At 50.5% G+C, this 12,353-nt stretch overlaps 5 protein-coding genes across 5 annotated transcripts; 3 read left to right on the forward strand and 2 right to left on the reverse strand.

The window, feature by feature from the left end:
• Window positions 1–936: 936 nt before the first annotated feature.
• Window positions 937–2,340, reverse strand: N7473_000584 (uncharacterized protein; the record flags this gene model as incomplete). Its single annotated transcript, XM_057146524.1, has 3 exons — window positions 937–2,000; window positions 2,099–2,164; window positions 2,271–2,340. 3 exons carry the CDS (start codon window positions 2,338–2,340, stop codon window positions 937–939), a joined length of 1,200 nt encoding a protein of 399 aa, XP_057014410.1.
• Window positions 2,341–3,276: 936 nt separating this feature from the next.
• N7473_000585 (putative COPII vesicles protein Yip3) lies at window positions 3,277–3,798 on the forward strand (the record flags this gene model as incomplete). The annotated part of the gene is made up of 1 exon (XM_057146525.1): window positions 3,277–3,798. The coding sequence occupies one exon, from the start codon at window positions 3,277–3,279 to the stop codon at window positions 3,796–3,798; it is 522 nt and encodes a 173-aa protein (XP_057014411.1).
• A 26-nt stretch (window positions 3,799–3,824) lies between these two features.
• N7473_000586 (uncharacterized protein) lies at window positions 3,825–5,024 on the forward strand (the record flags this gene model as incomplete). The annotated part of the gene is made up of 1 exon (XM_057146526.1): window positions 3,825–5,024. The coding sequence occupies one exon, from the start codon at window positions 3,825–3,827 to the stop codon at window positions 5,022–5,024; it is 1,200 nt and encodes a 399-aa protein (XP_057014412.1).
• Window positions 5,025–7,511: 2,487 nt separating this feature from the next.
• On the forward strand, window positions 7,512–9,593 carry N7473_000587 (Frag1/DRAM/Sfk1 family protein). Its single transcript, XM_057146527.1, has 5 exons — window positions 7,512–7,908; window positions 8,048–8,258; window positions 8,329–8,410; window positions 8,483–8,752; window positions 8,834–9,593. The coding sequence occupies exons 2-5, from the start codon at window positions 8,204–8,206 to the stop codon at window positions 9,267–9,269; spliced, it is 843 nt and encodes a 280-aa protein (XP_057014413.1). The 5' UTR covers window positions 7,512–7,908; window positions 8,048–8,203; the 3' UTR covers window positions 9,270–9,593.
• A 66-nt stretch (window positions 9,594–9,659) lies between these two features.
• N7473_000588 (tyrosine-protein phosphatase) lies at window positions 9,660–11,932 on the reverse strand. Its single transcript, XM_057146528.1, has 5 exons — window positions 11,382–11,932; window positions 11,261–11,297; window positions 11,076–11,155; window positions 10,791–11,009; window positions 9,660–10,597 (listed from the first exon to the last, which is right to left on the reverse strand). Exons 1-5 carry the CDS (start codon window positions 11,486–11,488, stop codon window positions 10,099–10,101), a joined length of 942 nt encoding a protein of 313 aa, XP_057014414.1. The 5' UTR covers window positions 11,489–11,932; the 3' UTR covers window positions 9,660–10,098.
• Between the last annotated feature and the right edge of the window lie 421 nt (window positions 11,933–12,353).

Genomic DNA, 12,353 nt, shown 5'->3' on the forward strand with positions numbered 1-12,353 from the left:
GAAGTGAGTGTCTGCGGTTGAGCTTGAGATCATCTACCGATGATGTGAAGGCGAGGTCGATTTCGAAGTTGGAGTTGGAGTCGAACTTGCAGTCAAGCTCGAAGTCGGAGTTCCTTGCAACGGGTGGTGCATCGGTGACCCGTAACGACTGTCATGAATACCCTACAATCCTCGATTGCACGCTTGTTTCCTTTCCTTGATGCTTTTTCACTGCTTATGCCCTGTTTTCATGTCCTTTCCCCTTCCCATCTTCTTTCTCTGCTACCATTCTACCTCCTATTGCTGTGCTAGACATTGTACTGGGCGGCTTACTCAATTGAATCACTGTCGTTGCCTTAAAAGCATCCGTTGAGCATCATATACATTCGAGACATTTGCAGCCTTAGAATGAATGAACAAGACCTGTCACTTCAGCAATGGAATACCTGAACAGAAACAAGAGAACTCAAGGTTGAAAATGAAGTGAGGGGTTGTCCAAAGACCCTTTTTAAAGTAAAGTACTGAACTGGCCCCCATATGTCGGTGAAGTTGTGTCGGTACCCAACTGTGGGTATGGGGCCCCGTTGGACTTCCCTACATTACGTCTAGGCGGGTTTGTGGTCGATTCTCACTGGTAGGGACCTTATTTTACAGGATTGAGGACGTGGCTGGAAGAGGTCAGAGTGGTTGTTTACGATGTCATTGCCTCGAGGTAAGGGTTAGGATTTAAGGCTGCTGGGTAGTACAGCAGGGTGCTTGGGTGTTGTAATGGGAACACGATCAAAAATTGAGATGAACATGTAGTACAGTACAGTAGCGGGTATCCTTGTTTGGGATTCGATCTATTCTATTACACGTATTCTGCTTTTGCTTTTGTTAAATCAAATCAAGTTATACAGATAATGACACGGCCTAAATGGAGGCTCATTTTCAGCTCACTCCCCAATGAAGCTCAGTCTATGACCGCTGGTTACGCTTGTTGCGACGACGAGCAGACGACTTGGTGGTAGCGGTAGCCTCAACGACCTCCTCAACAAGCTCCGCACCGGTCACATCCTCTTCCTCCTCCACAGCCTGGGACGAGCCGAGCACGCGACCCACACTCTTGCGGTACACCCAAATGGGCAGCTTGCAGACAACCGTATCCCGGATGGACGGACGCTGGATCTCCTCAATATCCAACAGGAATTCCTGCTTCTCGCCCTCCTCAGACTCCTCCTCCAGGAAGACATTACCGATAGAGTCAACGATCAACACCTTGCCATTCTCCGCAACGACACGCTTACGCTCGCCGGTGGACACAGCCACGGCTGGCTGCTCGACAGGAGTCGAGGTACCCGAAGCCGAAGCCGAGCCCACACCACGACCATTCCGAACACTCTTCTTCTCCTTACGGTTCTCCTTGTCCATCATACGCTTCTGACGACGGTTCATAGCCACTGCGCCAGCCTCGGGGGCCTCAGAGCTAGGAGCAGGAGCAGGAGCAGGGGCAGGAGCAGTAGCCGAGTCCACACCCGGAATCCCACGCACGCCCAACTCATCACCCCAAGCAGCACGGCGCGCCTGGCGAATATACCGATCGACAAACTCGCGCTGACGCTTCCAGCCCAGATACAGTGCACCGTAGTGCGCCGCACCACCGAAGACCAGGAACAAGCCCAGCAGCACGGAGCCCAGACCGGGACGGAATCGATCATAGTAGTAACCAGTTCCCTTCCAGAGGGGGAAACCGTTCTTCAGGAAATGATCATAGCGCTCGCGGCTGGGGCCCTTGAGGACATTGGCGACGAGGTTCAGGCGTGCGGAGCGGGCATTGGCGTCCTTGATGGCGGCGTCGACTTCGCGCTTGGAGGGACCCTTGTTGACGTTTACGCCCTTGGAGGACTTGGCCTTGGTCTTGTCCTTGGAGTAATTGGCGATGAAGGAGCGGCGGACCTTGTCTGGGTGCAGGTTCTTGGACTTTTTGCGGTGGGCCTTGACGATTTGTTCTTGGCTGGCATTGGGGCGGACCTCGAGGAAGTCTGTAAGTAAGAAGGTGTTAGTTTGTTTGTCTGTAGTAGCGCAATGCATGGCAATTGCAATTGTGGTTATCATTGCCATTGCAGTTGGGGCCACGTACCGTAAAAGGTCACATTAGTGCCTTCAGTTGTCGCCAGTTCATCGCGCAGGCGGAAGATCTCGTAGTCTAGGAAATGTCATGAGTATACCGACGAGCAATTGAAGCCATTGGGAAATAGCTGTGATATGGACTGATATGGGGACAGAATAGGGAAGTCAATGTGGACACCTACCTTCTTTGGACCAGGCGGCGACCAGACCGACCAGCGCCAACAGGAGCAGCGAGAGAGCGGCGGTCTTCATAATTACAGGAGAGAGCGGTCAACACCGCAAGGCCGAGAAGTGGTGCGGAACAGAACGGGGGAGCAAAGGGAAAAGAAAAGCAGGATTATGCTTTGCAGGGGCCCATCGGAGGAATTGAGGATCACAGCTAATCGACTGTCAGTAGCCAGATGGTGGATCGTGGAGGAAGCACCACTCAAAAGTACAGAGTCTGGACACTAAAACTGTCTGTTTGGGCCAAAAAGCGGTCGGCCTGGGACACTCCACAACCCACAACCGCCTTTCCGACGTGGCCCAATGGAACAGTCTGTGGTTTACTGGTTTACCAAGAAAAGAGGGAATGAGGGGAAGTGTGATGACTCTCATGTACGTTGACGGAATTTTCCATTTTGCAGATTCGATAGCCCTTATATAACATCGTAATCCCCCATTTTGACTCTACAATCCCCCCCTCCTCTTTCTACGTGAAGATGGAGTTGTCTTGGTGAGGTTGTCCTTTTTCCGCACCCAGCCAGAAAGAGGAACCCACCAACAACAACCAAACAAGAAAATGGGACTGGGCTATGCTTAGCCGTTCGCAGGCACAATAAATCTCACAAGGTTGGAAATCCTTTCTAGGCAGTCAACAATCTCCAATCTCGTACTTTTCGTGGCTGAGGGCAGCTGCAAGAAATCACTAGGCTGACGAGTTTGACTAACGTCGAAAGGGGCAAAGGCTGACCAAAAAAAAAAGTGACTGCCTCCTTGGGACTGTCCACTTCCTGTTGGTACCTTCCCCTAAGTTACCAAGTGTCGTTCTCCGATCTCGTGTCCTCGAATCTTCCTTTCTCCTCTCTCACCTTTACATTTTATCCACCACCGACACTCTCACTCCAACCTTCTTGGGATTTCCACTCTTTCCCTCTACGCCCTTATCTTCATAATTCCTATCACCACTTCCACTCCCACTCTACCGCCATGGCTATCCAAATCCCTATCGACGTGATCACCTCGCGTTTCGGCGACCGTTTCAACAGCATCCGCAGCCAGTCTATGAGCTCCCGATTCGCCAACCTGCGCCCTGTCTCTGAATTCCTTGACCTCAAGCGCCTGTCCAAGCCCGCCAATTTCGGTGAAGTCCAAAGCCGCGTCAACTACAACCTCGGCCACTTCTCCAGCAACTATGCCGTCGTCTTTGTCATGCTCAGCATCTACAGCCTGCTGACCAACTGGTATCTGTTGTTCCTCATCGTGTTTGTCGGCGCCAGTCTCTGGGGAATTGGCAAGCTGAACGGTCGTGACCTGGACCTGGGCTTCCGCCGCTTCAACACCTCGCAGCTGTACACGGCCTTGGTCTGTATCGCGGTGCCCGTGTTCTTCTTGGCATCCCCCATCACTACCATCCTGTGGCTGATTGGCGCCACCGGTGTGACCGTCTTTGGCCACGCCGCGCTGATGGACAAACCAATTGAGAATGCTTTTTCCGAGGAGGCGGTCTAGGTGGTCGGCCGCGAGCTCCTTACGATATGCCCCGATGGGGAAGACCACCGGGGGCACGAATGGGGAGACACAACCGGGGAGGACGTGCGCAGTGGGGCGAGTCGAGGCGAGTGGAGGAGATTGAGAGCGAGGAGGAGGATGAAGATGCGTATGGGCATGAGCTGGTGCGGAAGGCTCGCGCAGGGTATATGCGACAGCTGGAGTATGACAGTCGGGGCCCGCGCAGGCGCTCGGACTATGATGATATGACCGACGAGACAGAATCGGTGATGGATGGAGGGGAATTTGACCTATACGATCATGAGGATGGCACGGTGGCCTATGCGGTACAATTGGCCATGCGGGACAAGGAGGATCAACTGGTGGAGAAGGCTTTAGAGCGCATTCGCCGCGCCCAGATGCTGGGAAAGAAGAATGTGCGACTCTCACGGCGCGAGCTGGACGCGTTGGAGCGCAAGCGCCAAAAGACCGACAATGAGATCTCCAGTACGTCGCGTCGCAACAAGCAGACTGGCAATGCGACCAACTCTCGTCCGGTATCTCGACGAAATGCGTCAGCAGTGCCCGAGCAACAAACGGGGCCTTACCCACACTTTGCCCCGGATCCTAGCTGGGGTACTGCTGCGCATGGCCGACCTTCGAGCTCGTCGTCTGCGCGTCCACGAACCCCGACGATGCAATCGTTACGGCCTCAGCAGTCCAACTCTCCGCTCCGTCCAACGTATCCACAATTTTCTAATCCTCCCCCCAATGCTCGTCCACAATCGATGCAACAGCCAATGTATTCCCGGCCCTTGCCGGACGACCCTCAATGGGCGCCGCCATATTATAACGCCATGCCGATGAGCCCTTATGGGACTGAACCACCTTACCAGCCGCAGTTGCCCACTGATCTTCGAGCCGGGCCTCAAAGTCGAATGAGCTATCCCGCGGGGATGTCACCGATCCAAGCCCAACACCGACAGTCTCCTCCGGAGGGTCGCCATTCGATGGGTGCCTCGCAGCCGCGAGGTGGTCGACGTGCCCAACCTGAGTCAGAGTCGGAGATGTCCAGCTCAGAGGGAGAGGAGACTGAAAGCAGTGAGGAGGAGGACGATGAGGATGAGTTGCAAATTGTCAAAGTGGTGCAACGTCCGGCTTCATCGGGAGTACAAAGGCGCACTGTCTCTGGCGGTAGTCGAGGCAGTCGAGGGAGTGGCGGTGGTCGCGCGCGAAAAAGTCGATGATGATAAATGGCTGTGTCTCTTTCCCCAGGAAAAAAAAGCCCTCTTTAATGCGTTTCGGTTTTATATGGGCATTCGTTATTAGTGTTATCCCCCCTCCCCTCGGTATTTCTCTGTGCTTTCTTTCTTTTTCTATGGGTTTCAGCAGCATATGTGTTGCTCTTCGGCGTTTGGTAGATCGGGGGCCCCCTTCGTGCATAGATCCCCAGTGCATACAATATCATGCATCCACATTATCCAGACTGACCACCTTAAGACTCTCGTCCACGTAAACTATTTAGAGGCTTCGATCTCAGCCACATTCAGATAGTAGATCAGTGTGGCAGGGCAATCAGTCAACAACATTTCACGGGTAATCAAAGCACCGGCCAGACCGGACCATCACGAAGGACTAACAGTGACAAATAACTTAATTTTCACTCTTAACGTAGTTCCCGGCTTACCTGATAACCCGGTTAACCCGATAACCCACCCCCATTAGAAATTTTCAAAATCGATAATCGCAACCAACACCAATTAATCTAACTAGATAACACGATTTTTACATGAAGTAATCCTGTGGCCAGTTTTTCCACATCCACTGCAGGTAGGCGGAGCCCTCCTGGCCGGTTGAATCGGCTGATTAGGCAGATCGACCTCCTCATGCGATACTACCTCATCAGCTTCTACTGGCTGAATTAGCTGCTGAGCTAGCTGTAGGCCCTCTTCGATTGATAGGCCCCCTTCGTGTGTAATCCGTCTAGTCGATCGAGTGCGCTTTTGACGTTTTTTTTCATTCGTTGCGCGTAGATCGGCGTTCTCCTTCACTAATAAAGCAGTGTTGTGTAATGCTTTATAGTGGCCCTTAAGAATCTGATCAACCACTAATTTCAACGGGCTTGGAGGGCTTTTTGACCGCCGATCTATTAGATCTTTCATCATTTTAGCCTGCTTTTGTAGCTGGGCTACTGTTCTAGGCGTTTCTAGTGTGAATTCGCTAGATCTGCTGCTTGGTCGGCTTAATGGGGGTGAAGGCGTTCGAAGAGATATAGTAAGCTTAGAAAGCACCCTTTCGGCATTAACTGGTACAATACCAGCAGCTGCGAAGCTATTCTGAATAATGTTCGGCTGAAAAGCTTCTAGCCGTGCGCGTGGGTAGTCAGCTAAAAAATCAAGCTTGTCGATATGATTATAGCCAGTTCGGGTTAAATCGCTCACGAAGCGACTGTACGCACGCTTTAGCACTGCGAAGCACCCAACATCAAGCGGTTGTAGTAGATGTGAAGAATGCGACGGCATACAGAGTGGTATAATATCATTTTCGACACAGATTCGATCGAATTGAGGCGTAAGATGACTACCGTGCCCGTCAAGGATTAACAGCCGAAATCGCCCTCGTACACGCGAATTAGTGTACGGAATAAAGATCTTTTGGAGCCAGCGAAGGCCGATTTCATCGGTAGTCCAGCCATTATCTGATACTTCGATTCGCCAATCCCTAGGGAGATTTGATTCAAACCAACCAGCGATATAAACCGAGCCTTTGAATATAATACAGGGCGGCAGCGAATAGCCGTCAGCGCATATAGTTTCGATCGCAGTGACCCATTCGCGATTTCCTGGCTGTAGAATTGATCGCCGACCGTAGTATTCTGCTCGTGTAACCACCTTTTGCGATGATATAAGGCCCATTGCGAATCCAGTCTCATCAAAGTTGTAGATATCCTCTGATTGGATACCGTTCTCCTCAATCGCGCGTTGTACCATCGAAAACCACTCGTTTATAGCCTTTGGATCCTCGTTAAGAGCGCGATGATAGTCATATCGCTTAGAAAAGCATGATCGAAGCTCATCGCGCCGTTGAACGAAAGAAGATGGCCAATTTTTGCCAACAGTAGCCGGTGGGCTCTCACCACGCGCAGCTAGTAGAATATTGGCCATATCGCGTACGGTAGAGGGCCTAGGGGCTGCACCACGCGTATCCATAGATATAATCCACTCAGCTAGCGAATCCTCTTCCAATTGGGTCAATTTATGACGATGCCATCGTGTATCGACGCGTGGGGCTACTCCGGAAGAGCGCGCATGCAGGGTAGCGTAGGGTATATCATATAGCTTCGTCGCTGCGTGTAAAGATTTGATTCGACCCTCTTTAATATCTTGGAGGGCTAATTGAATCTTGCCCTCCTGATTGGCCGATTTTAGCCAGGATTCAGAGCGGATTGGTGGCATGGTAGGTGGTTGAAGTTGGTGTGTTGGTAGGAAGACGCGAATTTGGAGGGGGTTATCGGGTTAACCGGGTTATCAGGTAAGCCGGGAACTACGTTACTAAGTTAGTTAACAGTTAAGTTAACTGTTCCTCCTTTGCACAGCCTGCTTACTGTTAACGTCAGAATCAAGCCAAATGTGGGTCCCCTTATTACGAATTGCCAAACTTCAAGGAGAAAAATGCCGTTGGATCCGCCGCCCGTGAAGTTGTGCACTTTTCTCGGCTCGGATTCCTGGCGGACCCGATGACGTCGCCTGAAGATCCCTGTCTGCCTGTCCTGCTTCTTCTTATTACAAACCGAAATTTCCCTTGCTTCTCTGGACGTCTAAACTGCCAAGGGCGTCGATCTGCGTCTTTAAAATATCCGTCCTCCTTCCCTCTCACTTTCGGTGTTATTCACGTTCACAAACAGCCTTGATCTCGGCTTGCCGTATATCCGATTCCAACTGTACATTGTACACTGTACACTGGGGAGTTCCCTGGTTATCCGAGCGCCACAACAATATATTTTGCCCCCGTGCCTTAATCTTATTTCCCAGGGTCTGGTTTTCTGTTGATCATATTTAAGTGTGGAATGTACTGAGAGGGGTTGTGTGTCTATTTTCTATTGACAGGTGTCAGGGCATAATAATTGGATTGGTGAGTTGTGTTGTGATTGTCTCCTTGTTGAGTGTTTGGTGTCACTGCCTGTTTGTTGAACGTTGCGCATTGACGTTGCAAGAACGGGTTGTTTAAAGGTTGATTTTGAGGAATGCGCTTTGACTAACGTGGTCTACAGTATTTTGCGCAGAGATAAATTGTTGATATCTTGTTAAAGCGAGGACACTGCAACGCGACGTGGAGAATTGTCGACTTCTCGATCTACCGCGCATCGAGAAACATAACTATCACTATTACCTATTAATTCAAACCGAGACACGAAGACATCGCCAATATGTGGATCATCTCATTCTGGGTCTTCCCCCTCATATCAGCCTGCATGTGGATTGGTAAGTGACCCTCTGCCAATTAACTACTTTCACGCGTTGCGATCACACTCTAATCAGACGCATCGATCAGCCTTGCTCATCACCATGCTTTGCGTTTGGGCCGGTGACGGAAAACCTGTGTACCCCAGTATGGAAAAGGGTCAGACCATTGCGTACGTTCCCTAACCATCTCCAGCAAAAACCCTCGTGGTTTCGGGACATCCGCTGACTTCTACCTCGATTAGGTATATCTCCGACGTGGGCGCGTACGGACTAAAGCCGTTTTTCATCACAGCCAGCGTGATTACAGTGGTGTTCCTAGATCTAGCGTTCCTATCAGAGCGCTGGTTGCGCCATTCCGGCCAATTAGTCCCTAACAAGGGTCTCTGGGATAAACTATGCGCCATTGCCTCGATCATCTTCGCAATCGCCGGTGCAGCAGGTCTAATCCTACTATCCATCTTCGACACATATCGTCACCCACATATGCACGACGGGTTCCTGGTACTATTCATGTAAGTTCAGAACAAACTCGGACCTCAGTTCCATCTGCATTGCACGAACACTCGCTAACCAAGGATGCCCACCATCTCCAGTGGCGGATACATCATCAGCGCCATCCTAATCTGCGCCGAATACCTCCGTCTCGGCCTCTCCTACCGCCGCCAACACCGCGTGCTACTAGCCAGCTTCATCATCAAAGTCACGTTCGCAATCATTGAAATCGCCCTAGCAATCGCATTCGGTATCTGCACCAAGAGCAAGGATAAATCGAAGAAGAACACCGGCGCTATCCTCGAGTGGGTTATTGCTTTCGTGTTTACGGGTTACGTGCTCTCGTTCGTGGTGGACTTGTTACCCGCTGTTCGCACGCGCACACATGTTCCCCAGGGTGAGAAGCATGCGAGTATGATGACTACTCCGCGGGATAGTGGGGATTTGCCACCGCATGCCCATGCTTCGCTGGAGGAACCGTTGACGACAGATTCGATGGGGCCGAATGCGGGTTATTATCGCGGTCAGCGCGTTTGATAAATAGAATCCTTCTTGCTTAATTGCTTGATGTGGGGAGGGTGACTGGCATATAACGATATACTGTAAAGGGTTTGTGGAGTTTTGATTTTGATTTTACTTTTTTTGCTGTTGCGATTGGCGTTGCTATGACACGTCATGATGATGCTTGACACGTTGGTGCATTTTGTTGGAGGTTTGTTTACTTTTTGATGATTTGATTTGATACCTTTAATGTCTCTGCTTTGTTTGATGCGAGGCACTTTTATCATTATCTCCGTGCGGGGTTTGCGTTTGCTTCATGTATATGTATGTATGTATATTTTATCTTGCGTGTCTCATGTCTGTCACAAAATTGGGAAATGTTCCTTATATGGATGTAATCAAATTGAGTCTTCATTATCAAGTATGCCTGAATGAAGTTCATATTTTCTATGCCATGTATTCCACATATAGCATGTATCTTTCATGCTGCCGTCATTATCGTATCCACATATGCTATATCATATACAAACAAGAACAGCCCATGCCATGTCATGCCAATAACAATTGTGATGGCTCACCCGGAACCCAGAGTATCAATCGGCAATGATCAAATCCCAGCTTGAATCAAAGCCTGGAAGAGAAAAACAAAAACAAAAGAAAAAAGGAAGTCCAGTCCCAGCAAATGCCCGAAACGTCCAAAAACAGATGGATGCTGGATGCGCGTATGTATACCCTCCAAGAAAGGGAAACATCGGTCAAAAAACAAAGAAAGAAACCATGGAACGAACCACCCATGAAAACCCCGAATCCCAAAAAACAGCAAAAACAAAAGAAAACCCCCAATACACTGGGCCCAGGATCAAAATCACCCCTGAACCAAAAGTTTCTGTCGTATCAAATCCTGCATCCCGGCATCAATCCCAATCCTCTCCAAATACCCCCTAACCCCACCATACCTCCGTTCCAAAAACCCAATCATATCCGGGACATAATCAGGCGGACACCTCGTATACTCCTCCCCCAGACCAAGCACCCTAATCTCACGCATGCGCTCCTCAAATTCAGGCACGAGTTCTAGTTCCGACCGCGCGTAGTCGTCTGCGACCGCGTCCATGCGGACGCCTGCTAGAAGTAGCGCGAGGAGGATTATAATCCCCGTGCGGTCTTTGCCTTGGGTGCAGTGGATGAGGATTGGATAGGATGTGTCTGTGGCGAGGGTGGTAAAGATTGAGCGGAATTCGGGGATGCTGGTTTCTAGGGTGTCTTGGGCGAGACCGGTTAGGCCGCGGGGTTGCATGATTGTTTCGCCGATTAGGCGGATTGCGTCTGGGCGGTAGCCTGTTAGGGCGAGGGTGATGACGCGGCTGGGGATTATTTGTTAGTTGGTGATTATTGAGGTTGATTAACAAAACAAAGGAAGAAGATGGACGGTTCGGATCGAGGATAGGGACGGGGCTGCCAATCGGGAGCGGAGGGAGGGGGATGTGTGATATGCGATGTGCGATGTGCATCGCCCATCCGCATGCAAGGGTCCGGCCCCCGGTTGGAGGTACTTACAGATAACTAAACCAATCGAGTTTACTGAGCAGGGCCCGTTCAAAGGCCTTGCCCGTAAGACTGATGAAGAGGCGCTGAGAGTCGGGAATCTTGCAGATGTGCTCGTCCGGGTCCGCAGGCACAGGGGCAGAAGTCAAGTCGATGTCGTCGACATCCGCCGGTGAGCCTGCACTGGCGATTTCTGCGCGCCGCTTTCGAGTCGCCATTTGGTGTTCTGTTCTGTGGGCGTGTGTTAGCGAAAATCTTTATTGTAGATAGGGTAGAGCTGGGGTATTTCCAACATACTGTGATCGTAGATCGATTACTGTTGCAATGTGGAGTTCCTCGGCTAGACGCCGCTTGTCGCGCTCGGAGGCATCGTCGGGCTGGTTATACAGCGCGTCAGCATGGAATTGTCATCTTTGACAGACGATACCTCATCGCGCTCTGTAGGAGCTTGGTAGAGCTTCATAGGAATGGGGGGTAATTACCCTGGCACTGCGGTAGAGAATACCCTCTTTAAGAACCCTGTGTCACAATCAACAGTCAGCATATTGCAATCCCAGCGGACTCTCGCTTCGAAAACCGGGAAATGGAAGGGCAACCACGCACTCCGCGCCGCAGAAATGGTTAATCGTCCGGCCGACATCGCGGAAGTTGATAATATTATCAAAGGGCCGATCGGGCGAGTCTAGATCGATACTGGATTGGCGAGCCATGGCTAGCGTGGGGAGGAGGAGAGGGGAGAGTATTTAAAGAACTAGGCACGGAGGTCGAGCAGGGTCGTAGCGAGCATAGAGATTGAAGTCGAAGCTGGAGGTGACGTTGGAGTTGGAGTTGTGTTTGGGGATGGAAACAAAAAAAGCAAAAGCAAAGCAAAGAAGTCAAAGGATAAAAAGCAAAAAAGAAAGCAACCAAGTCGGTTGCCCGTCAAATGTAATTCCAAGTCGCGTCGCGGAACAAGTGGAGAACGGGGCCGGGGCTTCGTTAAATTGGTCCGCCAGTGGGTGTTAAATGGGTGGAAGTGGACAGAAAAGTGGGTACAGAGTATTGAGAATTTGATAGTAGAAGGCTAGAAGCAGCTTTCAACGGTGACTGGAGTAGCGGGATAGGATAAGAGCCGTTAAGAGGGGAAGTAAGTTAATGGGCTTGATGAGTTAACGAGTTTAATGGGGCCAACTATTGAGAAGCCAAATGAACCCAAGGACCCATCGGGTGGAGATGCAGGAAGCAATAAGTACAGAAGGGATTCTAGTGAAGAAGCTAAGAAACTGCGTCAGAGGAAAGTACAAAGTAGCGGTGGACGTTGGGCAGGAAACTAGAAACTAGAAATGGTCGAGGCCAAAAACTAGGAAAAGTAGGAAATTCCAGACCAAAAACTAGGAAACTGCACTAGACGGTAGTACTTGGTATTAAGTACTAAATACTACTGTACAGTAAGTACTACTACGGCTAGTTGGTTACTTTTACTGTCATCGGCCCTGATTCTGGACTTCCCCGGAGCTCCACAAGCTTAGGCCAGTTGTGTCATCAGTCATCAGTCATGATTTCGGTTTTGTTCATCATCCTATCTTGAAAGTCTTG

This window comes from Penicillium subrubescens (assembly GCF_028828155.1).
Source record: "Penicillium subrubescens strain IBT 31985 chromosome Unknown utg000001l_segment0_segment0, whole genome shotgun sequence".
Taxonomy (NCBI): Eukaryota; Fungi; Ascomycota; class Eurotiomycetes; order Eurotiales; family Aspergillaceae; genus Penicillium; species Penicillium subrubescens.

Coding starts and splice junctions, on each gene's coding strand:
- N7473_000587 (XM_057146527.1), top strand. CDS start 8,204: ATGTGGATCATCTCATTCTGGGTCTTCCCCCTCATATCAGCCTGCATG. Junction 8,259..8,328: donor ATCAGCCTGCATGTGGATTG/GTAAGTGACCCT, acceptor CGCATCGATCAG/CCTTGCTCATCACCATGCTT. Junction 8,753..8,833: donor GGGTTCCTGGTACTATTCAT/GTAAGTTCAGAA, acceptor CACCATCTCCAG/TGGCGGATACATCATCAGCG.
- N7473_000588 (XM_057146528.1), bottom strand. CDS start 11,488: ATGGCTCGCCAATCCAGTATCGATCTAGACTCGCCCGATCGGCCCTTT. Junction 11,156..11,260: donor TTCTCTACCGCAGTGCCAGG/GTAATTACCCCC, acceptor CTGTATAACCAG/CCCGACGATGCCTCCGAGCG. Junction 11,010..11,075: donor GTAATCGATCTACGATCACA/GTATGTTGGAAA, acceptor ACACGCCCACAG/AACAGAACACCAAATGGCGA.